At 34.6% G+C, this 26,842-nt stretch overlaps 3 protein-coding genes and 2 long non-coding RNA genes across 5 annotated transcripts; 2 read left to right on the top strand and 3 right to left on the bottom strand.

The window, feature by feature from the left end:
- The first annotated feature begins 2,647 nt into the window (after positions 1 to 2,647).
- On the top strand, positions 2,648 to 5,171 carry LOC126687316 (uncharacterized). The gene is made up of 3 exons (XR_007644102.2): positions 2,648 to 3,382; positions 4,122 to 4,211; positions 4,803 to 5,171. It is a non-coding gene; the product is annotated as an uncharacterized LOC126687316 (long non-coding RNA).
- Positions 5,172 to 12,634: 7,463 nt separating this feature from the next.
- On the bottom strand, positions 12,635 to 13,488 carry LOC126687882 (E3 ubiquitin-protein ligase SINA-like 10). Its single transcript, XM_056106371.1, has 2 exons — positions 13,401 to 13,488; positions 12,635 to 13,329 (listed from the first exon to the last, which is right to left on the bottom strand). Exons 1-2 carry the CDS (start codon positions 13,486 to 13,488, stop codon positions 12,635 to 12,637), a joined length of 783 nt encoding a protein of 260 aa, XP_055962346.1.
- Positions 13,489 to 18,843: 5,355 nt separating this feature from the next.
- On the bottom strand, positions 18,844 to 19,856 carry LOC130015734 (uncharacterized). The gene is made up of 2 exons (XR_008791073.1): positions 19,267 to 19,856; positions 18,844 to 19,188 (listed from the first exon to the last, which is right to left on the bottom strand). It is a non-coding gene; the product is annotated as an uncharacterized LOC130015734 (long non-coding RNA).
- Positions 19,857 to 20,215: 359 nt separating this feature from the next.
- LOC126688041 (uncharacterized) lies at positions 20,216 to 21,210 on the top strand. The gene has a single exon (XM_050382606.2). The coding sequence runs from the start codon at positions 20,410 to 20,412 to the stop codon at positions 20,827 to 20,829; it is 420 nt and encodes a 139-aa protein (XP_050238563.1). The 5' UTR covers positions 20,216 to 20,409; the 3' UTR covers positions 20,830 to 21,210.
- Positions 21,211 to 21,993: 783 nt separating this feature from the next.
- Positions 21,994 to 25,155, bottom strand: LOC126653520 (rho GTPase-activating protein 2). The gene is made up of 4 exons (XM_050347425.2): positions 24,578 to 25,155; positions 23,836 to 23,956; positions 23,085 to 23,435; positions 21,994 to 22,848 (listed from the first exon to the last, which is right to left on the bottom strand). The coding sequence occupies exons 1-4, from the start codon at positions 24,928 to 24,930 to the stop codon at positions 22,303 to 22,305; spliced, it is 1,371 nt and encodes a 456-aa protein (XP_050203382.1). The 5' UTR covers positions 24,931 to 25,155; the 3' UTR covers positions 21,994 to 22,302.
- Positions 25,156 to 26,842: the final 1,687 nt, after the last annotated feature.

Below are 26,842 nucleotides of genomic sequence, written 5' to 3' on the forward strand. Positions count from 1 at the left end.
GTGCTTTCTTTCAGTACTAATCCGCTTGTGAAACAGACAGCAGAGCTTTGGAGAATTACAGAATTCAGATGAGCTTCTGAAGACGAGGATTGCAGAGTTCGGACCTATAAATTCGGAAAGCTCCATCTGGTGGAGATGTGAAGAAACTTCTTAAAGCTCTGGTTTCAACTAAAATGGTTGATAGCAGGTTTGAGCTGAATCTTGAATGCGATCCCTAGTGACTCTAATAGCTTCCGTTAAAGAAATAGTTTGAATTAATCGGGAACTCTCGAGAATACTCCATTGGTCTATAGGTTATTTCAGGTGTAGCCACATATAAATTAATTTGCATAGTTGTGTGGTCGCATTCGGTCTAGAAGGCGGCTGGAGAGAAAAAAGAGATGGCTTCTTCCATACAATGGAAGGGCGACAGAATGGAGTAAGCAAAGCAGGAATGATCGGTAAAAACTAAGGACAATGATTTAAGGTGGTCGGCTGGTTGTGGGTTAATGATGCGTTAATACTTGTATGAGTAGATATTGGTTGCGTGACGGATGCTGATGCTGGGACAGACATGATGAATTTCAATCTCAAACGAGTCAATTGGGTGGTGCTGTACTAAAACCAGGTTAGAACGTCTCTATTATTTTAACATTTTATGATTAGGAATTAACCCACTTTTACAAGTTGAACTACTCATTTCTCTTTTTGGGTTTCATTATCTAGAAACGCAAATGGTTTAGCTTATACAAGATGGAAAACCATTATTGTGAAGCAACATGGAAACTACATGGCAACACCTAAATTATTTGGTAAAGCTCCATCTCAAAGTCCCTTTATTATACAATTTTTATTTTGAAAATTCTTAACAATCAATTTCACTTTTGCGGCCCTTATACTTCTATTTTTTGATGTTTTTGTAGCTAAGCTGTAGGAATTAAACAAGTGTGTCTCATTCGTGTTATGTGAGAGTATATAGAGCGTTTAACTTTTAATCCACGTAAGCAACGCATAAAATATAAATGAAATAAAAGGATCTTGAGTTTTTTTTGCCAAGACCTCAATTGCTACCACATGAGAAACTTTTATTTTCTTTCTCTATGCTTTTCACCACCATATCTGCATATTCAATTTTCATGTTTTCAGCTTCAACTTATGCAAATAAAAAGCCAATTAAAATTTTAATTTTCAAGCAATGCTTATTCTTGTCTGGATTAAAAATTGAAATAATTACTATTACCTCTATGAATGTAGGTCTGAAATATTGTTTTTTCCATGAGTTTTAAAAAAGTACTATTCCCTTATGTTTATTCTTTAACTGAAATTCTCATTTATGGGGGGTTTCAGTTATATAAATTGTAAATATGAGGGGAAATAATAGTTTTTTTTTTTTGCCTAATTACTTAAAAACTCTCACTTTATAACATTTTTTCGTTTATACCCTCACCTAGGAAAAAGTTCATTTGTATCCTTTTTTTTGATTTTTCGTTTTCATCTCTACCCTAAAATTTAAATTTTTGACAATTAAATTAATTAAAGGATGAAAACATTATAAATAATTAATAATATTAATGTTTAATTAGAATATAAGCTAAATATAAAGGATCATTTTGAATATTTGTTTCAAATGAAAAGAGGTCAAATTAGCTTTTTAGGGTAGAGACGAAAATGAAAAATAAAAAAAAAGGTACAAATAAACTTTTTCTTAAGTCAGGGTATAAACGAAAAAATGTTATAAGGTAGGAGTTTTTTAAGTAATTAGGCTTTTTTTTTTAAAATTCATGAGCAAAATAGTATTTCAGACTTAAACTCATAGAAGTGATAGTAATTATCTCTTAAAAATTTGAAATTTCAAGACTACTCTTTGATGGCAAATTTATGCAAAGTTGTGCATACGCATTTCGAACAAGTCCAAACTGCAAAGCCTACTTTTATAACCCGAAGTCCTCAACATTCTTAACAAATTATTAATACATAATTATCACAACAATAGTTATTAAAGGTGCTCTGAGGTGCCAAGAGGTTCTAGTTATTGAGGCGTGAGGCGAAGCGCCTTCTTTCTGAAAGAATAGCTCCGAGAAAATGCATTGATCATAAAAAAAAAAAATGAACAAAGGATCACTTTACTCCCTGAACTTGGCGCAAAGTATCAAAAACGTCCAAATTAGCAAAATGGATCACTTTTATCCTGAACTTGTCAAATTTGGTACAAAAAACCCCCTCCCCACTCTCACTTAAGAGAGTGAGATACACTCTCCGGTTTTCAAAGGTGGTTTTTCTTTTAAGGTGGTTTTAAATAAAAAAAAGGTTTAAAATAGTCCTAATTTTTTTCAAACATTTTAACTTAATACCTAATAATTTAAAAAAAAAACAATTTCACTCCTTCAATAATAAGCTTAAAATAACAAATTAATCCTCTAATTTTAATTTTTTTACAATTTTTTTTAATTTATATAGATATCAACAATTTTATAAAATCAAAAACCGTAAAAAAAACTATACACTAAAAATTAAAATCAACCCTTCGGAATAAAAAAAAAATTAATTTTCAAAAAAAAAAGTCTGTTTTCAGGCGAGGAGGAGCTCCTCCTCGCCTGAGAAGAGCTGCTGCTCCGGTAAGGAGCAACAGCCCTTCAAGAACAGATCCAACGATCTGTTCTTGCTGTTTTAGGTAGAACAGATGTTGCGATCTGTTCTGTTCTTCCCAAGAACAGATCCGAGGCGATCTGTTCTTGGCGAGAACAGATCCATGATCTGTTCTTGAATCAAGAACAGACCGTGGGTGTAATACCCCAAACTGTATAATTATCCAATTGGACCACGTGTCCAGTTTAGATTCGCTGGAGTGATGATATTGGATTCCGATAAATAAGTTTTAGCAGGTCGGTTTTAGAAAAAGGTTATTATGGAGAAAACTTATATTATATTTTAATTCTAAAGTTAGAATTGGAATTAAATGGGAGAATGGCGAGAAAAGCCTAAAATAAGGTATAGGGACCAAAGTGGTAATTTAGCCACTTTATGTCGAAAATAGAAATATTGGATTTTGACGGGAAAGTGTTAATATCGGGCTTTGTATTATTTATCAGATATAAATAATACGTATAAGTCGTAATAAAAGAGTTTAACGATTTAGCTATGGACTAAATCGTACGGAAGAAAAGTTTGAAAAATAAATGGTAACAAGGAAAGAAAGAAAGGATCAAAGTGAGCTTTTAACCTTAACATATAAGGTTTTAGAATTTGAATCAGAAAGAAGGAAGAAGTATCCAGAGAGAGCGAGAGAAATTCATTCGATTACGTCGTTTCGCCGCCGTTTCTCCGTTCGACGTCCGATTCAAGCGATTTTCGCGGACATCTCTCCGGAATTCAATCCTCTACTGATCTTGAGCTTTATTTCAAGGTAAATCTTCGGATTTTTGGTGCTAAAAGCAAGTTTATAGGCTGTTTTAATGAAATTGTGATTTTGGGTTGAATTTGACGTTTTCGAGATTAGTATAGCGTTTTTGAAGAAACCGTGATATGGGTATTGAGCGTGGGTATGCTTAGCACGTCGGGGTTGTGGCGAAACCCCGGAAAATCTGATTTCCGGGGCTGTGCACGTGGTACACGACCGTGTACCACGGGTGCACGAACGTGTACTTAAAGTACACGAACGTGCACCTAGCAAGGTACACGATCGTGTACTGAAGTACACGAACGTGCACTTTTCATGGTGCACGAACGTGTACAATAAGTACACGAACGTGTACCCCTGAGGTGCACGAACGTGTACTTGGTTGCACGATCGTGCACCCACCAAAACGCACGCCCGTGCACCCCAACTCGCCCCCACGCGTATACAACTGTAATTGACCTAGGCATTCGACGTTTTGAGTAATTTGACTCTAAAGGACGGGTTTCGGACTTTGAGAATCATTAATCTCGAGATTAGCTCGACGTTTTAGATAAATAACAATAATGAAAAACGTCAAGGACGTTAAGCAATTCTCAATTATGAGAAATAGTATTCGCTAAATCGTTTACATGATTAAAGTTATTGAATACGTAAACAAGTATAAAATGAAACTAAATCATGAAACTTAAAAGTATTATACATATAAGAATGCGAGAATCACGTCTAACTATTAACGATTTATCAGACGTGTCAGCAAGTAGTGAAGTCAATAGAGGCGGACTAGCGAGAGCGTATTATCAGATCGATCATATCATTTCTTGGATTGCGGTTCACTGTGAGTTGTACTTTTACTTTCATGTATTATATATATTGAAATTATTTTATGAAAATATATATATATTGTTTTCATGCATCGCATTATATACAATTGATTGAATGTTATATGTTTATTTAATTTCTATATGCAAGAACTAGTATGCGATCCGAAGAAACTAGCTACCTATTGGGTGTCAATAGGCTGTGTGATCACCAGTATCGAGTCAGTCTAGTATGTTTGCATTGAGAAATGACTTGACACAACTGGGAGCTGTTGATGAATATGAAATTTACGATTGGGTATATGATTTCGATACGAGAGTGAACTCGGCTACGGTGTAGCCTGGAAGTCCCCGTATCTAGTGGCTGGGCCACCAGCGAGTTGGACTCGCAATTGATATTTACGATTGGGTTGAATGATATATGATTATTCGAGAGATGTGTCGCATGCTAGGATATTAGTTTCACACGGATCAAGTACATGTTTATATCTTTTATATTAATATTTTCTTGACATGCGATGCTATGTTTTTATATTAATACTGTTAGTAAATGTCAACTCACTCAGTATTTTCCCAAATACTGACCCCTCACCTTTGATGTCTTTCAGGTGCTTAGCTTGTGGACTTAGCTAGAGGCCAATTTTGAAGTCCAGAAGTCAGCTGTATATGTTAGTTTCTGACTTCTGTGAGTGCTGCAGTAGTGGTCCTGTGTCGATAGTATAGTAGCCTAGACAGCAGTTCATTTTGATTGTATATATTAACTGCTGTTATTGTTTTATATGCATTTTGATAGGCTACGTGTTTAGTATATGATCCACAGCCCCAGATGCCGGTGAGATGTTTGAAACACTAACCGATGTATATAGTACCGCGAGGCCAGTTCGTACAAAGTACGGTAACTAGAGCCCGCGAGGTTTTGAAACAGTTAGTGTAAATGCATGATTATATGTTATATATGTATATTTGCTTCCGTTGTTTGATATTGTTTGTTTATATTATAGTTGCGAAAAATTAATTGGGATTTTAGGCTTGTTACGGGTTCCGGAGCTACCACTCCCGTTCCCTAGCGCCGGTTGCGGCTCAATAGTTTTGGGTCGTGACAGTGGGTCTGTTCTTGATTCAAGAACAGAGAACGTTCTTGAAGGAGCTGCTGCTCCGATGAGCAGCAGCTCCTCTTCTCCGGCGAGGAGGAAGAGCTCCTCCTCGCCGAAAATGAAAAAAGTTTTTTTTGTGTGTAAAAATATCTAAAAGGGTCCTTAGATTAATTAGAAGTTAATTATGATTAATTAGAATTCAATTAGGAGTTAATTATAACTAATTAGAATGAATAATGGTTAATTAGAAACTCACTCTCCATTTAGGGTGCCACGTCAGCGTAGGGGTGTTTTTGTACCGGTTTTGACAAGTTCAGGGTAAAAATGATCCGGTTTTGCTAATTTGGACGTTTTTGATACTTTGTGCCAAGTTGAGGGGGTAAAGTGATCCTCTGTTCAAAAAAAAAATTGTATTGATTGACTGCTTTTGCTTACTATTGATGCCTGTTTTATTTTTTCTCAACTATTGCTTTGTTATCTTGAAAGTGGGGTTAAAAAATGGAAAACCAACAAAAATTATCTAAAAGATCACTTAATTATTTTTAAATATGTTTAAAGTCCATAAAATTTAAAAATTATTTTATACACTTTTATTTTGATACATCTTAGAAAATATTCATACTTCAAAAAATATATCTCTAATATAGAGTGGACAAAATGAGAAACTTCCATATTTTTACCTATAAAAAATACATCATACTTGATTTTTTTTATAAAATATATCTCATACTCTCTAATATTGAGTGGATAAAATAAAAAAATTTAGGTGCTGAATAAAAAAAATTAAGCGTTCAATAAAAAAATTTAGGTCTTCAAAACTTTGCGTGTTTTCGGACTGTGTTTTTTCTTTTAATTTTCTAGAAAAGAAAAATTGAGTTATAAACTACTCACTCCGTTCCAATAGAGTTGTCCACTTTGAGAAATATTTTTGTCCCAAAACTCTTGTCCACTTTCAAAAAATAACTAACTTTTACACTCAATTTTCCTATATTAGCCCTGTTTAAAATCTACTAATGAGTAAATTGAAAATAAATTGCAAATGAGCCCTATATTAAATAGGGATATGACAAAAAAAGTAAGGAAAATTTTACAAAATCCATAAGCAATAATTACTTTTCTTAAACTGTGTGATAAAGGCAAAATGGACAACTATGTAAGACGGAGGAAGTAAAAAATTAGGATTTCATTTTTTCCAAAAGTAAAAAAAACAGCCTATCATTAACCTCAATTTTTGAACCAACTTTTAATTTTGATGACTGCATATATATGGTTGGTATTATTTATGTATATTATTTTGAACTCTATTATTTATTGCATGGTTTTCAGGTTAAATATCGTTTGCCACTGTCGAGCAAAAGAAATTTGGACAATCAGAGAGAATTCACATTGTTATATTATATACCGTTCGCTTATCATTAATCTCAATTTTTGTTAAGCGAATGTGTAATTGGATGACCCAAAAAGTGGCTAAGTCCGTATATCCTTATATCCTTCTTATTAGGAGTCAATCATTATTTTTTGTTGAATTTAGCAGATAAACTCTTTATAACAATATAAATTTGCAGTATTAATAATATTTTAATTTTGCTTAAAAAAACAGCCTATCTCTTTTAACTATTGTGTCATTGTTTTGAATATTAGGTTAAAAAGATAGAGTTATTATTGTTGGTGTACCATAAATATTGAGTAAATGTCCAAATTAAAATCTTACTTCTAATTTAAATAATCCTTAAGGCAGCGGCTGTCTCACCTCACAGCAGAGGTGTCGAAAGCGCGCGCCTCTCGACGAGTGGCCTCACCTGGCCAGGGCCCTGAGGCGCGCCTTTCATAGCCGTGGTTACCACAAAACACAACTGAAACAGATTTTCATGCAACACTATAATTTAGATATAAGAAATATTTTCTTCCACTTTTTTGGATTCTGTCTGAAATCCAATTCCATTAGGCATTATATTATTGCTATGAATTGCCATGATGGGTCCATATTTCTCTCTTTGACTTTATATGCTGGCCCTGGGCCACAAATGAACAGCACAGATGGTTGACACTTAATGGTGTTACACCAAATTCTTTTATATTGAATGAAAACTAACGAAATTATTTCATTAATTCTTCAACTTGATATAACATATGTTTGATTAGAGAGCGTTTCTAGTAATTAAAGGATTAGATTAGTGGAATCTATGTGATTCCTCTATAAGATTAAGGTAAAGCACTCTTTGAATGAAAAAAAAATTAAGCTTAGTTGTTTTTAAAATTACCAATTTTAAATCTTTTGACAAATTTTTATAAACTTCTAATTTTTGCAATTTTCTTTTGAATTTTTATAATTTGAAACACCGAGCAAGTTTTTGTTAAAAAGTTACTAATGTAGACGCGAGATAATGTATATTTTGGTGTCCACGTTAGCATTTTTTTTTACGAAAAATTGCTTGGTGTTTCATATTATAAAATAACTATAGTTCATGTTTTAAATTGTAAAAACTGGAAATTTATGTTGAATTTACAAATTTCACTAAAATTAGTGGTTTTCTAAAAGAAATTGAGCCTAGATTTGTTTACTATTTTATTTAAACAGTAAAATCTTCAAAGTCCTAAATTTTAAAAACTTAATTCAATGGTACCTAATTGCCATGTTACTGCTGGCTTAAAGTCAAGCTTGTAGAACTAATATTTCTTATTTTGGGTACAGCAAGAAATTTAAAATGAGTTCAACAAAGATTGCTATATTTAATTTACGTTGCCTTTTTGAAGTTAGTCTGCCCACAGTTTTTCCAAAGATGTCAGTTAATTTGTTTGGAAATTTTGTTATAAAATCAAGTCGGTTTGGATGATCTTCCACGTTTCCAGCATGAAAATTGATTATTAAATTTACTAAAACAGTATTCACAGTATTTCAACTTTTCTATAAAACCTCCGCTTCATCAAGTTCATGCCCAAATACCAACTCAAATTTCTGATTATATATATTGCATAGTGGGAGTCACTTTATTTGATATTCTTTTCTAGGTTTAATAGTGTTTAAAAGATGATTTTTTTATAAATTTATCTAAAAATATTTAAATTTAAAAATATATCATAATTAATATTTTTATTGAGTTATATCTTTTTTCTGGTCAATTTAATAAATTTATTTTGAGTTGAATTTCTACTCCTTAAGTAGTAAAACTCGGTTGTTTACAATTGTATAATTGAACTTTTAATTTAAAAATAAAAAATAATAATAAAATTCAATTCAATTTTCTATATTAAGGTGTTAGAGGTAAAAAAAAGTAATTTTAAAGCTCTTGAGCCAAAAACAAAAGTAGAAAGATTGATACAATTAAATTGATTGAAAAAATAAATAAAATTACAATAAAAATTATTAAATTAGGATAGATTAATAAATTTTAGAAAAAATGGATAAATTTATAAAAATTTAATTTTTTAACCTTTTGACACTATTAAATCTTTTCTACAGTAGATTTTAAATTTATTTTGAAAAGTATAATATATTTATTGTGATAGTAATTTTAAATTTATATATTAATATTCTAAAATAATATATAAATATATTATCAACTAGAATGAGACAACAAAATATAAAATAAACTTTCGAATTATACATTACTGTTCAAATTAAACAAACATTCTATATTGTCCTAAGTTGAATTATTTGAACCTCTAGAAGACTCTAATACTCCATCGTCGGCAGATTATTTTCCTCTAATAGTTGTTAACACCCAATTAACTAAATTTAATTTCTAGCCCCTTTCTCTTCTCTTTTCTCTCTAACAAACCCTAGCCACCTAAAACTTTTTTCTTATTTTTTTCTTCGGCAGCCGTCAATGGCTTAATTTTTCTATTGACGGTAGCCACCCCTTTTGTTTATGTTATTTTAGTTTCATAAAATATAATAAATAGCCAATTCTTTTTCATTTTTCTGACGGATTAAAATTTATCATGAAGCGCAATTCAATTATCAAGAAGCGACGATAGATTGAAGATCTTTCAGTAACAAAATGGATTCGTCTATGAGCTATACTAGTTTTATCTATTTTTTATTTTTTGTCTTTTGTATGAATGTTTTACTTTGTCCTTTCTTTATGAAAGGTTTGCTGTCTCCTTTTTAGAAGGAGTTGTTGTCTCTTTTTTAGAAGGAGTTTGATTGAATCGGATGCAATGAGTTTGCGGGTGTTTGGAGAAATTTGAACGAAGAGTGATTGAAGACGGCACTTAATTCGCGAAACAGTTAGTAATTTATTTTTATTTTTCGTAAGGTCTGCGAATCAGGCAGCATGTTGTCTGTTCCATGTCAGGTCATCGGGTTTAGTTTTCAAATTATCCCGAGTTTCTTACAAATGTAACTGTTTCATATTCAATTTAATGAGATCTGATGAATTCAAAAAAAAAAAAAACTAAATTTAATTTAACGTAAATGGGGGTTTAGATTAGAGCATGACATGACCTCAAATCCATATAAAAGAAATGTAACTAAGAGAAGAAAAGGTAAACGAAATATTATTAAAAGTTGTCATTTTCTATTAATTAATTTTTAAATAAAAGAAATGAAGGAATGGATAAATTGCGGTTATATAAAATTCCAACTAAATTTTTCTGCATTAAAGAATAGGAAATTTTTGATTTGCCATAGAATATTGATGAGTAGTAAATAGAACTCTTCTAATACTTAACAATAATTGTGGTTTATGATGTGACTTCACCCCAAATCTTAAAACACCAAAAAAGTAGAACTGGTCTTAAGATCATCCACTTCAATTTTGCAATTTAGTTCCAATTAAATTTGAACACGTAAAATAGTTGGGGGAGATATTAATATTATTGTTTTACCAACAAAATATATATAATTAACTAATTGAAATCAACAAAAAGAATACCATAACTTAATTAAAAAATATCATGCATTCTCTATATATGCATAATCTAAATTAGAATATGTGCACAAAATCATGCAAATTTCCGAACCTTAAAAAAATTAAACCAAAAATGATCATAAAATAATTAGAATTATAATAGGATTAGAGAGAATGTTCCAAACTTGAAAGTGTGGATTGTTGAATATTGATAGATTTTTATTCAGTTTATATTTAATAATTTGAACAATATTTTATTAGTATCATGGACTATGTGTTATTAATATTCTTTCAATATTTTAATACTATACGACTTATGCAAGTTAAGATATTTTTATTGTTTGTATTTAATTCTTTTTTCATAATTAATATTTTTTTATTTATTTATTTATTTATTCTCTAATTGATTTTTATGAGTAAGTGTGACATAATATTCTAAATAAATTCTAATGGTATCTATTATGAATTAAACTGATATGTTGCAGCTAAATATTCGGCTAATAATCACCCATGGCACCTCAACTTTGGCGGTACGGGCGCTAAACCCCCTGATGTTTAAAAACGGGCAGTAAACTCCCTGAACTTTGAGGCGGCGCTCACAAAACCCCCTAAGACCAAATATCGCCGTTTTTTTCGTTTTCTGTCGACGTGGCATCCAATTTCTCGTCCGGACACCAAATGGCGGCGCCTGTCTTCCTTGCATGCATGTCTGACACCTGCTGCTTGTGTAAGAATGCGTCAGTTGACTTTTTATAAAAAAAAAAAAAAAAACAAATGAAAAGTAACCGCGGTAATTTATTTTTTTATCTCTCCTACTTTTCCTTTTCCCCACTCGCTCCCCTCACTTCCGTTTCACTATTTTCGTTTCAAATATTTTCGCCACGCTTCGTCTTCTTCCCCCTCACTGCCGCTTTTTCGTTTCTTCGCTGACACTGACCTAGGGTTAGTTCCTTTCCCATTTTTCTCTCAATCTTTCTCATTTTTCTCGCATTCTTCCCCATTCTTCCTCCATTGTTCAACATTGTCTTTCATTTACCGACGTGTTTTAAAATTTTTATCTTGTCTGTCTCTGTTAATTTTCAGAAAATGGGATCAAAAAAAACTACGAAATTGGGAAAAGAAGAAAGAGAAGGGAAGAAACGAAAATGTATGATTTTTCTGGTCTCTGTTATTTTTTATTATTATTTTGAATTTTGGGGTTGATTTTTTATGGGATGTTGTTTTTTGCGGGTATTTTGTTTCTAGTTTGTCATTTGATGTTGTTTCAGTTTGGGTTTACTTGTTCAGTAATTGAAAATTGTTTGTTTGTTTTTAAATTTGTTGGTTTGCGCAGCTACTAGTGAAGAACGTTTTTTTGAGGTCTTTGAAATTATTCTTAACTACAATGGAGACTTTGAATGGTTTGGTTATTTTAATGAGGATGTGGCTGTCAGAAAATTTCATATTGAGGATATAGGATTAAATAGTCTAGATAAGTGGTTACTTGAATTGAAGGTTCAGGGATTGTTAATGTATTATTGGAGGCGGGCTGGCATGTATACTGCAGAATTAATTCCTATGGAAAACGATGACCATGTCATGGACATGGCACTGGCTGGGACACAAGATGGTAGTGTTGATGTGTATGTTAGGAAGTTAAGCTGTGATGACGTGTGCAACCTAAGGCTTGTATTTGGACAAACATTATTTGAGTTGAAAGAACTTGAAGATGGGGATGATGCATTGGAGCTGCAGGCTGTTGCTGAGGCTGAACCAGTGCAGGTGCTGCAGATTGAAGGTCCCGGTGAACCAGTGGAGGTGCTGCAGATTGAAAGTCCTGGTGAACCAGTGGAGGTGCTGCAAAGTGAAGTTGTTGATGAACCTGAAGTTGTTGATGAACCCCTGGAGAAGCAGCAGTCTGGTGGTTCAGACTGAAGATTGACACACTTGAGTTACCTTTTTTTTGCAAAGTTATGCATCAACAGTTGTAACCTTTTAGGTTAATATTTATTTTGCAATTAGTATTAATACTGAGAATTTATATTTTTGCGCTGGTTGATTAAATGTTGGAGAAGTATTGTTTGTTTGCTTATGATATTCCCGTTTATTATTGTGAATTGGTCGTTATTGAAACGTTATTTGTGTTTGTACGTGTTGGTTGGTTTGGTTTTTAGGAAGCTAAACTTAACGATCATACGTGGACCCTGAACTTTAGGACCGTTGTTCAGTTGTGGACCTTAAACTTTATTTACTTGTTCAACCAAGGACCCTGATCTTGTATTATGTAATCAAATAAAGACCCTTAAAATAATATGTTAAGAAACATATAATAATTAGTATATTACGTCTATTTTAAAACACATACTGATCAAAAGTCTTACATATTAAACAAACAGAAAAGGTTACTACAAAAAAACTAACTTATATATTCTCAATTTTCTAAACAAAGTTACGACACAAAAACTTAATACATCATCAAGACTTAGAATTTGATTTCGGGCAGCATCCTTGTCATTATATGTCATCCTCCGAACCAAGCTCCCATGATCGACATACACAAAGCTCCATCTTTACCAACCCGTCAGGAAAAAAATCACGATCACTGCTATCAATAAGTAACCCTGTCAACGAACGGTAGTAACTGTTGGTGTCTTGAAAATTCTTCGTAGAAGAATGAAACCTGTCAACGGAGGATTCAGTAAATTTTATTTCGATGTCATAAGGGCAGCGTCCGTTTGACATTGGTCCCAGACAAAACATAGTTATAATATTCCCATAAGAAGACGTTGTGTTGTTCAGAACAAACACAGTGTCTGATGTGTCCTCTTGGAGAAGTAAGCCCCTATCATCCAAGTTCAGAGAAACATCGAATCTACGTCCAAAATGAAATGGTATAAAAGAATCTGTATGCATCTCTTTGCAGTGACCATAAATCATTTTGGACGACCCTTTGACGGTGCAGTCTGGAACCGGGCATGAACACGCTACGAAGGAACAGTACTTCTCGTGTTTTGTCTTTGCGTCGTAACTGAAGCTTTCAGTGCATCCATAAATTTTGTTCTGGCAAAACACTGTAACAGCCTCCACGACCGCTTCCATCGCCCGATTTCTCATTGATCCTATGGGCAAAGTGCAAGAATGGCAATTTTTAACCTTCACAGAGCATGTGCTGCAAGTTGTGTGGCCATTCTCACACTGAAGAAAATAAACTGTTATATGATAAACAATAAACTAATCAAAAAATTCAAAAAATGAAAACATATAAATGAAATGTAAAAACCCTGAATAATTGGAGGAATTAACGGTTCGCAGCAGATGGGGCAATCCATAACTTCAAGATTAAATGAACGAACTATATTATCAGACATAGCTTTTTTTTTTTTAAATGAAGAATGATCTTTGTAAGAAGAAAGTCGGTTGTAATTAAGCATGATAACTTGTTTAAATAAGTTGGATACTTGTCTTTTCATATTCAACCTAACCATCGTGTTGTTTCCCAAGTCAGTGGATGTACTTAATGGGGGTAATCAAAGGGTATATACTTAATGACCAACGGATGGGTTTGTTGGTTTCGTAAACATAATTAATGATGAGACAAGTCAGTAGTTATAATTAATGATATCGGGCTGCATACTACACCAACATCCATAATATAATAATTACTGTAGTAAATTAATAATTACTGTACAAAATTAATGATAAGACAAGTCAAGTTTTTTTCATTAATAATACGCAACATTACATTAAAGGAAACAACATTACATCTGTTAATATTTTTATCATTTTTTCTTCATGCAACGAAAGGTTGCACTGCATCCTGCAACTGCACAAGCAGCACAAAAACCAAACTTCATGATCCTGGTTGACCTCTTCAAGTCTGCACACTTGACCTCCATGTCCTTGATCTGGCCCTTCAGTATGTCTATCTCCATAAAAAGTAGACCGCTTTCCTCAAACAAGATTCCATTTTCATCGCGATGCATCTCAATGGACTCCTTCAATCCCTGATTTTCGTCTATGTACATTTCATGGGACTCCTTCAATCCCTGGAACTCGTCATTTTTAGCAGCAAGCAAACTTTTGGCCTCCTCCAGTTCAACAGTCATGACATGAATGTCACTTTTCAAGCCTCGGACCACCGACATTTGGTAAGGCATGTCATTGTCTAGCCAGGCAAAAAAATCACACTGATTCTAGCAAATTTAGGTCGAAAAAATAAAGGCTTCAGACATGCAACAATTTGAACAAAGAAATAAAGGCTAAGTACATGCAGTAAAGCACATCAATTACTTACAGTTCTGTTTGAACAAGTGTAAAATCTTCGACCTGGGTTTCTATCCGTTGACGAAATTTGTAAACGACATGGGATGCCGCAATCGCAAACCACTGGTGGAGATACCCGTTCCATTTGCGGACGTGTTAAAATACAGTTCGGAATTTTGCAACCCTAGAAGTCTAAGTAGTAAGCAATGGGTGAGAGATGGAAACGAAGAACGAAATAAGAAAACCAGCTACTTATTGACTATTTAAGTGGGGCGCTGTTAAAATTCAAATGTAGGCCATGCTGATATCAATTAATAACTAAAGGGCCATAGATGATCATCTATCTAAACATTAGGGTCCACGCGTGATGAAACGTATAATATACAGGTCCACGGTGGATAAGTTATATAATATGAGGGATGAACATTTTATTAACCCTCTGATCAAAAGTCTTACAAATAAACTTAAGGGCCATGGATAACAATTTATCAAATCTCAGGGTCCATGATTGATTAGTAATATTTGTTTAGGGTCTGCACTTGAATGGCAGTATTCCTATCTACTCACTAACATCATCATATATCAAAAATCGGCAAATTAATAGACAGAAATATAATTTACATAAATAGACAAGAAATTCACAGAAAAACGACAACCAACCAACACCCACATGTTTAGGACAGATTCAGTTACATTATCTGGGCACAAAATATAAGGTCCAAAATAAACATTATCTAGGCACAAAATAAATCTAGCCCTGCCTAGGTCTTTTCCTCAGATGTTCCTTGTATCTTTCAGACGCTTCTGTACTACTCTTCTTCTTGCGCTGTCTTTTGGGTGGAGCACCATCATCAACTGCACTCGTTTGGCTGTCAAGATTACAAGCAGCTTCTGTTTCAGATGGCAATGTCTGGTGTGCTGGGGACGCATGCAGCACTTCAGTAGTAGCCTACAACAAAAACACAATTAGAAGGGAGATTGTACTTACACAGGCAACCGAAATTTCAGAAAGTTACTTACTTCACTCTCTGCCATTGGTCCTTCACATTCATTTACAGATGGATGCTGTTCACCTCCACCCGAAGCTTGACCTCTTTCCTTTAAATGTTTCCTGATATTGTGCCCAAACTGTCCACATTCGCTACACTTAATTCGCTGACGCCCCTTTCGTGATAACTTGGCCCTCGTCGCTTGTGCGTCGCTTGCTTTCTCGGCAGCCTGCTTTTCAAGCTCCTCAGCCTCCAGTCGCCTTACCGTTGCCTTTCTCCCTCTCTTCTTTTGTTGCACTGGTGAGGGTGGGAGTATGATATTGAAGGGGTTTGGGTCTGTTTCCCACATATCAGCCCCATTCATGGGATTGATAACAAAGCTATAAACTCGCTCGTACACCGCTTTGCTATAACAGTCATCAATGTACCGCCGTGGGTACTTCTCATGAATAGCAGCACAGGCATGGACGCATGGAATCCCAGTCAGGTCCCATCTTCTACAGGTGCAAGTTCTTTCAGGCAAATTCACCACAAACTGCCCCCCGGGACCACTAACTTGAACTTGTGGGCCGCCGGTAGGGGTTGCGGTGTACTTCCATCCCTCATCGATGATCTTGTCAAGCTTCTTTAAAATTTTAGGGCACACATCAGTCTGAATTTTACTCCCCAAAAGTTGCTTGTCACTTATCCGCTTCATGAGCTGGGTTCTGATCATTTCAAACATGGTCAAAATTGGTTTCACTCTGGCAGCCAGGATGGTCCTAGAGTTTTTCCTAACATCAACTGCACATTATACACCAAAGAGAGCAAGAAACAAAACAAGCTTCTGCATTAAAGAAATTACCTTCTGTTTATCAGACATAAAAATTGTGTTGTTGCCCAAGTGCAGATCCGACTTCAGCAGCTCCATAAACCACGTCCAAGAATCTGTGTTCTCAACCTTCACCCACGCCATTGCAAGGGGGTACATGCAATCATTCGGGTCAATACCGGTTGCAGAAAGCAACTGACCCCCATACTTTTCCTTGAGCCAACAACCGTCAAGGCACACAATCTCCCTAAGGCCATTCCTGAAAGCCTGCTTCATCGCATCAAAACAGACATACATGCCTTGAAATTTCCCTCTCGGCTCTTTAAACTCGACAGTGCTGCCAGGATTTGTTCTAAGGACCTCCCTCCTGTAGTCATACATCTTCTCATACTGTCCATCTTCATCCCCCTCCAACTTATCCAATGCCTTCCTCTTAGCTCTTCTTGCTTTCTGGATTGGGATGTTCTGTTTCAGCTCTCTTTGGATCTTGCCCTTAAACTGCTCAGGGGTATAGTCGGGATTGTTTCTGAACTCCTCCAAAAAACTATCTGCCAGATACGCACTTGTGACGTGGAAGTTGGTTGTCCTCTTAGGACAAGTGTGTTCCAAGAAAAAGGTCTTCACTTGGAATGTCTCGTCTTCCGGATTTGCCATATCTAGTTTTGAAGCGAAGACAAAAAAACCACAGTTGGCATATCACTTGCACCTAACCCGCGTCTTCTCATTAGTGGGGAACCAAACTTGATACCTGTTGACTATTCCCCACTCCCTGCAGGCCTTCTTGAACTGGTGCCTATTATCAAACAACATTCCTTCGGTGAACGAGGGATTGGCTCTCGCAGCCTGCTCATCGAACCTGTTAAACCGCGCACTCGTTTGACCATCAGAATCAGAGGCTGTGTTGTTGTCATCCGATGCAATATAGTCCGACTCAGCTTCATTCAAATCCGGATTTATGGTTCTTTCTACACCACCTGGCCCAAATTCTGGCTGTGAACTACCCCTTGGTCTGCCACCAGACCTCTGTGTTGATTGAACATCGTGTTCATCCCCATCTTGAACTGGAACTGATGACTCTCCGTGTAGTTGGCCTGTTGATCTCAGCTTTGTCAAGAGATCGTCGTCATCATCCCATATATCGTAGTCGGGGTCAACTATGTAATCATCAATATGCTCTTCATCCCCATGTCCCCCCTCCTCTTCCACATTCTGCTCTGCATCCCCATGCCCCCCTCCTCTTCCACATTCTGCTCTGCATCCCCATGCCCCCCTCCTCTTCCACATTCTGCTCTGCATCCACATGCCCCCCTTCCTCTTGCACATTCTGTTCTTCATTTACAACTCCCTCTGGAACATCCTTCTCTCTTTCACTGGGCATGTCGAATAGCACCCGAAGCTCAGCTGAAAGGCCATCTAACAACTCATCGAAGTTCCCCCATTTTTGCCACTGGTCCTCAACCTGACTTGGCCTCTCAGGTTCCCATTGCAGATCAGCAGCAGGGCCCCTCTGATTAGCTTCTTGATTGACCTCACCAAGGTCCCCTTCGTTCCACATCCCATCACTAGCAGGTAACCCATCATAAAGCCCCTCACTAACCTCATCTATTCCCATCTGCCCATGCTCGTCATCGTTTGGCCCCTCCATTTGGCCCTCACTCACCCCATCTTTCTGCCCCTCGTTCAGCTCCTCATTTAGCCCCTCATTTAGCCCCTCATTCAGATTTTGATTTTCTCCCTCATTTAGCCCCTCGTTCAGCCCCTCATTTTGCACCTCCTCAAACCTCTCAGCTAGATTTTGCCCCTCACTAGGCCCCGCCCTCATCAGATCTTCCATAGTATTTTTCATCCACTGTCGAACCTCTGATTCACCAACGGCTGTGTACGGAGGGGGGGGTTCAGGTTCCCATTGGCCTTCAATCATTAGTGGTCCTTGACTTGCTGACCTTCTTCTCAACCATGGCCCCTGGCTCCCTTGCGTTTTCACCCCTGGCCCCTGACTTTGCACCATTCTGATGGCACCTGGCGCTTTTTTTCTGAAGCCACGATCCCCATGCTTCTCCCAATTTTCCTGACTCAACACCAGGCCCAGACTAGGATAACTGAAACTGTCCTTCGGTTCTTCAATTTCCTCTAAGACAACTGCTGATGGAGGGGGAGGACTAGGACTTCTCTTAGGCTTTAATTTCCTAACATCCCCAACGGAGTACTCCCTAACGTACACCTCAACACTCCCCGCCTTTGACCCAGCCCTAGCCATTTCCATAAAATCATCCTCATGGCTAATTGGTTTTATCCCCACGTTATATTCTACGGCTGTCTCTTTCCAATGGTAGTCAACAAGCTTCTTGGGTAACAGTTTTGCCACCCATTTATCAAACTTACCCATTGTAATGACATCAAGGTTATATACCCTACTCTTCACTTCCCCGTTATGATATCCCCACTCCCCAAGTTCCCCACCAATGTGTAAGTTGATGGTAAAACAATTTAATTCTGCAGGGAAAACTGAAAAACAGAAGAAGAAAAAAAGCAACACTAAATTCAACCAACAAACCAACCAACCATCATTAAGTACACAAACAATAATACTTAATTGTCTAAAACAGCAGTTCCAACACATAAAGACATATTAAAAACTCAACTATCACAATCACCAAGCATAGCAAGCATATTCTATTATTCAAAAAGCATATACAGCCAAAAAGAAATGGTCCCAAACCAATCAACCAATTTATCTCTAAAAAAAAATTTGACATGTTTGGTAATTAAGTGGTCCTACAAATTTATCAACTTTTACAGTCATCAACCCCCGCCAATTTCTTAGCAAAAATGTCCTATAAAATAGACTACAAGCATACTTTCAACAACATCATCGCTGCTGGAACTATCCATCAAGCCATACCCAGCAGTTCCAGGAGGCCCGCTTCTGTAATCACTCTTTTCTTTTCGTTTTCGTCTACTGAATCCTTTTCTCTTCATTTTTTGCAGCCACACAAACTAAAAACCTGCCAACATGTTAGTGGAGTTAAAATTTCTAACCAACCCACAAAAAATCAAATAACGAGTAACTTTAAATTTCTAACCTTTAATCACTTTCTTGTTCTTTGTTGCAGAAGTAATGTTCTCTTTTAGTTAGGTTTTTCAGCGATTTTACTTATATTTTTTACACTTCGGTAAATGAAAGACAATGTTGAACAATGGAAGAAGAATGGGGAAGAATGCGAGGAAAATGAGAAAGATTGAATGAAAAATGGGAAAGGAGCAAACCCTAGGTCAGTGTCAGCGAAGAAACGAAAAAACGAGGGGAAGAAGACGAAGCGTGGCGAAAATATTTGAAACGAAAATAGTGAAACGGAAGTGAGAGGAGCGAGTGGGGAAAAGGAAAAGTAGGAGAGAGAAAAAAATAAATTACCGCGGTTACTTTTCATTTGTTTTTTTTTTATAAAAAGTCAACTGACGCATTCTTACACAAGCAGCAGGTGTCAGACATGCATGCAGGGGGGACAGGCGCCGCCATTTGGTGTCCGGACGAGAAATTGGATGCCACGTCGACAGAAAACGAAAAAAACGGCGATATTTGATCTTAGGGGGTTTTGTGAGCGCCGCCTCAAAGTTCAGGGAGTTTACTGCCCGTTTTTAAACATCAGGGGGTTTAGCGCCCGTACCCCCAAAGTTGAGGTGCCACGGGTGATTATTAGCCTAAATATTCATATTAAATCATATCAAAATATTAAAAATTATGAATCAAAGTAGATATTTTAATTTTTGCAATCCTTCTATAAATAGTAAAAAAAATTATATTTCGATTGGAGAATAGAGATTCAATAAATATATTTCTCTCTCTTATCAAAATAAAACATCAAATTTTTTTTTTTTTTGAATAACATCAAAAAAGTTATAAAAAATTTAATAAAATTATAAAAAAAAAATTAGTTAAGTCAACTAAATTGAGTTGCTCTTCTAGATGTACAACTATATTGATCAATTCATTACTCATAAACAAATAATCTACCATAATTCTCTTCTAGAAGAATACACACATGCTTCTCTCATTTTTTACTTATATAATCATTCATTTTCATGAGGCCGACTCATAGATATATTAAGACACTAAACAATTCCTTTTTTTTTTTACAATTTAAACACATCCCATGATTCTCCATTACTTCTTTTATTTTATGTAATACAAATATTTTTGTTTTGTGCTTTTTCATAATCCAAATAAAATGGAAAATTTCTGGTCTTTTTATTCAAAACAACAAACCAACACTAAAAAGAGTGTTGATTTGTCATCTTGTTTGCTTGTAGAAGCCTCTGGTGATTCTGAAGTTGATTTTCAATCTGATCCTAATCTACCCTTTTTCAAATTTGATGATGATGATGCGGAATCTTGGAGCTGTGATGTTTCAGATTGTTCCTGTGCTGAAATTAGAGCAGAAGCTTATGTTAATGGCGGTGTTCTTGATTTTAGGAATAATGTTAAAGAGCAAAATCAAGAAGAGAAATTTAAAGATGAAGATGATGAGGTTCGGTTTTATCAGAAATGGGTTGATCAGAAATCTTGTGTTTCTGAAGAATCAACTAATGAACCCATTAATGAAATGGAAAGGAATAAGCTTTTCTGGGAGGCTTGTTTGGCTTCTTGATCCTTCCTTCGCATAGGTAGCACGGAACGGAAAACGGGGCATTTGCACAGTCGGCGTAATGGCGTTATTTTAAGATTTTTTATGTTAAAATTTGAAGTTTCGTACGAAACATTAAGTGTCCGATGCGTTCTCGAAACTGAAAATGTTGACTGAGTGAAGTGTCCGTGCAACCTATTTCTTCATTTCTGGTTCTTTCTTCAATTTTCTATTTATTTTATGGGTTTTTTAGAATATAATTAATTGTAAGTAATTATATTTCTTCTGTGTATCCTCTGGTTCATAGAGAGGAGAGAAGAAAGAGTTGGTTAAATTAATATCCAACTCTTGAATGATAAAACAAGTGTACAAATGCTATGCATTATAATTGTTCATCTTTTATTATGTATTCATCTTCATTATGGTATTAAGTTCTTCATGGTGATTAATTATTTATTTTAGGTGCCTTGTACGAAAATGCGTTAATGGTTTGAATAAATAGGCCATTTTTGTTGTTGAGAAAAGAATAAATAGGCTTAGTTGTCCAAAAAGTCTAGAAAAGCAATTCAAACTTTATCCAGCTTTATCAATTTTAATTCAACTTATATCACCAATAACTTATAAGTTAAAATGGTATGTGGACAAGGTAACATATTGCTAAAATTATTTAATGCATTTTGACATAATTAATAGAAAAATATGTGACAATTAATCATTCAAATACCTCTTTTTTTTTCCTAAATGATAGGTCGTTTGGATAAATATGATAATATATATAGTTAAATTGGTTAAAACTTGCTACTTTATCTATAATTTTATAATTTTATAAGTTTAGAAACAATATATAATTCATTTGAAGACAATCTTTTTATGAAAGTGACTATGTGTATTTAGTAAGGGTCAATAAGTCTTTTAAAATTTAAAATTGTCTATAAAATATAAATGATGGCCTATAATTTAAGACATGAAGTATTATAAGGTGCCTATCAATTCGGTGCAAAAGGAGAAATAAATAACGGCCTATAGCTTGCGATAAAAAGAAAATGAAATTATTGTCTATAAATTTGAAATATATAAAATATAATTGAAATAAATCATGCTAAAATTAATGAAAATTAAAAGATTGGAATAAAATTGATAAATGAGCATTAGATTTTAATGTTTTAGTGATTAAGCATGACTTCCAAATTAAGTTGACTGAAACTAAAAAGAAATCATCATAGCAGACTTCTGATCCGTTTGATACACAGAAATGGAACTAGACTTCCATACATGAATACGACTGGTCTAACACGTAAACCAAATGTCACCTCCAAGCTGAAGAAACTAACAAAACAAGCTCAAGTTCAGCTCAAAGCTGAACCATGACTCACAAACAACCTATGACTGGAAGTTGAAGCAATGCCCCGACAAGTTAATGCGGTGTTAATTTACAAAACCAACCGCAACTAGAGAAAGCAAACGAAAATCTGGAATTTGATGCATCAGGACGACATATTAAGCTAATTTGTCGAGCATCTCTACATCATTAGAGCTTCGGCATTCGTCTGATGATGGTCTTCTTCGATCAATCTTTTGTTCTACATCAACCGTACTTCCTCTAGAGTCTTCACCGTCGCTTGTAGCTGCACTTGAATTTTCGACTTTGCTATCTGTATACGAGATTGCAGATTCTATTTGGTTAACGAAATTATTGCAAGCACTTTTCATATCATTGAATTGCCTCAAGAAGCATTCTTCTATCTCCGTCAATGACTCGACTTCATCATCATCATCACCGTCATCGGCATCATCATCACTGCCAGCGCTGTAATGGGCATTATCATCATAGTCCGATGGTTGGTGTCTCAGCTCACCACTTGTTTCCATCTCTTGGTGACTATCGAAATCTTCATCTGTTTGCTGACCAGATGAATGAGAAGACATGGGTGAATATCCTCCGGAAGCGGATTCTTCGCGTTCTCGTATTGTTTTTGTGATTAGAGTCTTGAGAAAGTTCATTACTTGTACAGCATGCATAAGTGCTGTCAATGGATCAGACATCTGATAAAAGAAAACAAGAACGGTCACTTTTGGCAAAAAGTTCAACAAAAAATTAAGCTACTTAAAGTTTTTTTCATTGGGCTAATGTCATAAAAATTCTCTAACTAGACACGTTTTTGTAATATAATCATGTTTTATAAGGTGGTAAAGATATACTCCAACTGGCAATTCGATACAATCCGGTGAAAATGGATGATGTGGAAGCCGGATTTTCAAAACGTATGGTTTTGATGTACCTGAGTCATGTTTGGAGCAAAGACCATTGCAATATTCCTAGCGTTCATTTTGTTGGACTCTTCTTCCTGCACAACATCAGCCATGAGATCAATAGCCCAATTGAGCAATGCAGATTCTGTTGGCTTTAGCTGCTTTACAAGCTCAACACTTTCATCTTCTGTATTGCATTGAAGAACTTGTTCAGGGGAAAGCCCGTCCAGCACACCCGACGGAAGCTCTCGAAACCAGGCTTTTATAAGTCCTGCCAAGCAATGTACATCAATATCATCTGGCACAATTCCCCTGTTCAGCTGATCTCTCACAAGCTCCTCCTGGCCGTTTTCTGGGTTGATCCGAAAAATACCTTCTGCCTAAAAACCCATCCAAACTTAACATTAATAATTCATTCAAGTTATAACAAAATGTTAATTGCAAAACAAATCATGAACTTAAGCAGGTTTTGCAATTACAACACAAACTTTATATTTTGACAATGCCGAACACGAACTATCAATATTTTACATTTCAGAACACCAAGCAATTTGATGAAAAGTGCCAATGAGGATGCCGGAATAGTGTACATTCTGGTATACACGTCATATTCTTTTATCGCAAAATTGTTCGGAGTTCCAAAATTCAAAAAAAAAAAAATAGTTCGTGTCTGATATTGCAAGAAATAATGCTCGTGTTGTAATTACAAATTATGCTAAAGTTCTTAATTTGCATTCAACACAAAAATTAATTATCTAACAGGAAGCTGAAAGTACAAACCTTTATACCACCTTGTGAGTAAAGCTTTTCCTGCATTAGTAAGAGAATAGTTGGGACACTGTTTCCTTTTGAATCATAAGTGCATTGCATTGATTCTGCTGAGACACCAAACACACTGACACTGCAAAATTTGATGCATCAAAAAATTACATAAGTCAAAATATCATATAACAAACATTTGACAACTACACAGTTCTATAATATAAGGTAATTCTGATTAATTTTTTAATGTGGCTGAAGTTATAGTGTAATGAAACCCCCACCATAGTAACACTGGATTGAACATTTTCAAACTTAAAGTTCACAGAACAAAAAAACTCCTACTGGGGAAAAACAAAGATAGAAAATAAAACCGTTTTAAACTGTCCCAAATTCGAGAATTTCTTATTATGCTTGAGAAAAGTATCATAAAGGTATAAACTTTATCACTGGGTTTGACCATATAATATAAGCTAACCAGTAACCAAACTAACTGAGCTAAAAAAAGGGGAAAAGGAAATTAATTTGAAATCTTTTTTTTTTTTAGAATAATTTGAAATCTAAACAAAGCTAAAAATAGCAACTCATTTTCAATTAACTCAGATCTAGCTTCATTAAATTTAAGCACACTCAAATAATTCAAACCAAAACCCAGTTCATATCTCGTGATTATAAGCTCCCCCATTAAATAAAAATCTCAATTTCATAAAAAAATAATTTTAAAAAACAAACAAAAAACAAAAAGAGAATCTAAAGACAGTACCTAGCACTAGGAACCCGACAAGGAATCTCAACTTGAAACTCAACCGGCAAACCCAAAAACCCATTGAACCGATCGAACGTAACATGAGCAATATGTTGAACATTTGTCGGCCAACCAATCTCCATATGATGTTGATGATGAACTGGACTATTATTAGGCATCACATCTTCTCTCTCTTCAAAACGACATGACACCAGTGATTTCCTTATAGCAGCTACCAAAATTGCTATCATTGACAGCTGATTTTGCTCTTCTTCACTGTTCCCTTTTGCTGTCCCTCTTCCTCCTCTAGCAGCGCCGCCTCCGCCGCCGCCGCAGCCACCACCTTTGGTCACCATTACTAGACCTGCCATAATTAATTTTCCACCGCCAAGAAGCTGAAAAATGTGGATTTGAATTTGGTTTTTGGTTTAAGTTTGTGGGTTAGTGTTGAAATGGAGAAAAGTTTAGCTCTATTTGGAGTAAAGAGAGAGTTGCATTGAAGAGGAGAAGTGAAAGATTGGGTTTTTATTTTTGTTTTTGTTTTGTTTTTTGAAGTTTTTTTTGAAAGTTGGAGTTCAAACGGCCACTAGTTTCAAAATTTGAAGGACTCTCAATCTATACTCTTTTTTGTTGTTGGACGATTATGTCCTTGTAGTTTTCTGGTTTTATCGTTAATGCCATCAATGTGTTATTATTGTTACATTAATTAACTTGGTAAAAAATTAATTTGACTGGCCTTCTTCAATTGATTATTGCTTTGTATGGTTGCTGCAATTAACAGAACACAACTAATGTCATTAATTAAATGTTGGTCATGTAAAGGAAATAAATATACTACATCATGGATTTAATCTTCTTTTTTGAAATATCATGGAATTTATTTAGTACTCATCCCTCAAATTGATAGGTATTATTCTAAGTTTTTTTGTCTCAAATTATAGACCTAAAATGATAAAATGACATGAATATTCTCATTAATTATACTATATTACATTAAAAGAGAGTAAACGCTACTAAAAAATAAAGTAAACACTGCATTAAATAAACGCAAGTGTGGTATATGTTTTTATAGAATTACTTATTTTACATGAATTTACTAAATTTTTTAGTACTTGTATTTGTCCTAACAATTTGGGTATGTGTACATTTCTTGTGCGCGGGTTAAGTTATGTATATCAAGTTCTAGTAACTACCCAAACCTTCTCAAATTGATATATCAAAATATAAAAAAATAATTTATTTAAATTAATTAATTTATAAAAAAATCACAATTTATTATTACCATTATTTAATATATTAGTAATTTTATATTTTAGTTGTATCTTTTTATCATATATTGCGCTATAATTGATAAAATTATATATAACCATTAATAATTCAAGTAATAAATACTCCCTCCGTCCATTTTTAGTTGTCGCTTTAGGCAAATATTTTTGTCCATCAATAGTTGTCACTTTAGAATTTCTATGTGATTTTTACAATAGTATTCCAAATTTGACCTTTTTATTAATTCACTTCATTAAATGATAGTTCAATTTTCAAAGTTAAATCATCCAATAGTGAATTATAACTCTACTTTCAAAACTAAATTTTTCAATAGTGGAGTTTATAAATAGGGTTATATTAATCTTTATGCTTATAATTTAAGACAAGAGAAGCACTTTCTTAATATTAGCAATATAACCTAAAGCGACAATTAAAAATGGACGGGGGAAGTAAATACTTATAGTTTGGAATTAAAAAATAAAAATTAGTGTATATTTTTTTTTTGACAATTAGTATATATTAGTTTGGGAAGGTGTAGGACTGGCAATTTCCAATATGATTCTTTTACGCGACACGACAAGACACGAAATTAAGCGGATTTGAGTTGAGGCTATGTGGATTCGGGTTATAAATGGGTCAACGCATTTATGGCACGGTTAAATAGTAGTTTAAACAGGTTAAACTCTCCTAATCCGTCTAAGACATACTTAAACTTGTTTATTAATTATGTTAATTAATTAAATTATTATATGTGGTCAAATATACTCAAATAACAAATAATTTATTTATTATTGTTTGTTGTATTAAGATTTACGGTTATTTATGAGGTTTATTGCTTGATTATACTTATTTACCTTAACAACGTGTTAAACAAGTATTGATAAACCGTAAACGTGGTAAATGGATTAAACATGCGATTTATTATGATCGCTTTTAGTAAATATATTAGAGAGTTCGACGCGTATTAATTTAAATGAATGTGATGTGTTATGGTTTGATTTTTTAACACCATTAGTT

Source organism: Mercurialis annua, linkage group LG6, assembly GCF_937616625.2.
Source record: "Mercurialis annua linkage group LG6, ddMerAnnu1.2, whole genome shotgun sequence".
In the NCBI taxonomy this organism is placed as follows: domain Eukaryota; kingdom Viridiplantae; phylum Streptophyta; class Magnoliopsida; order Malpighiales; family Euphorbiaceae; genus Mercurialis; species Mercurialis annua.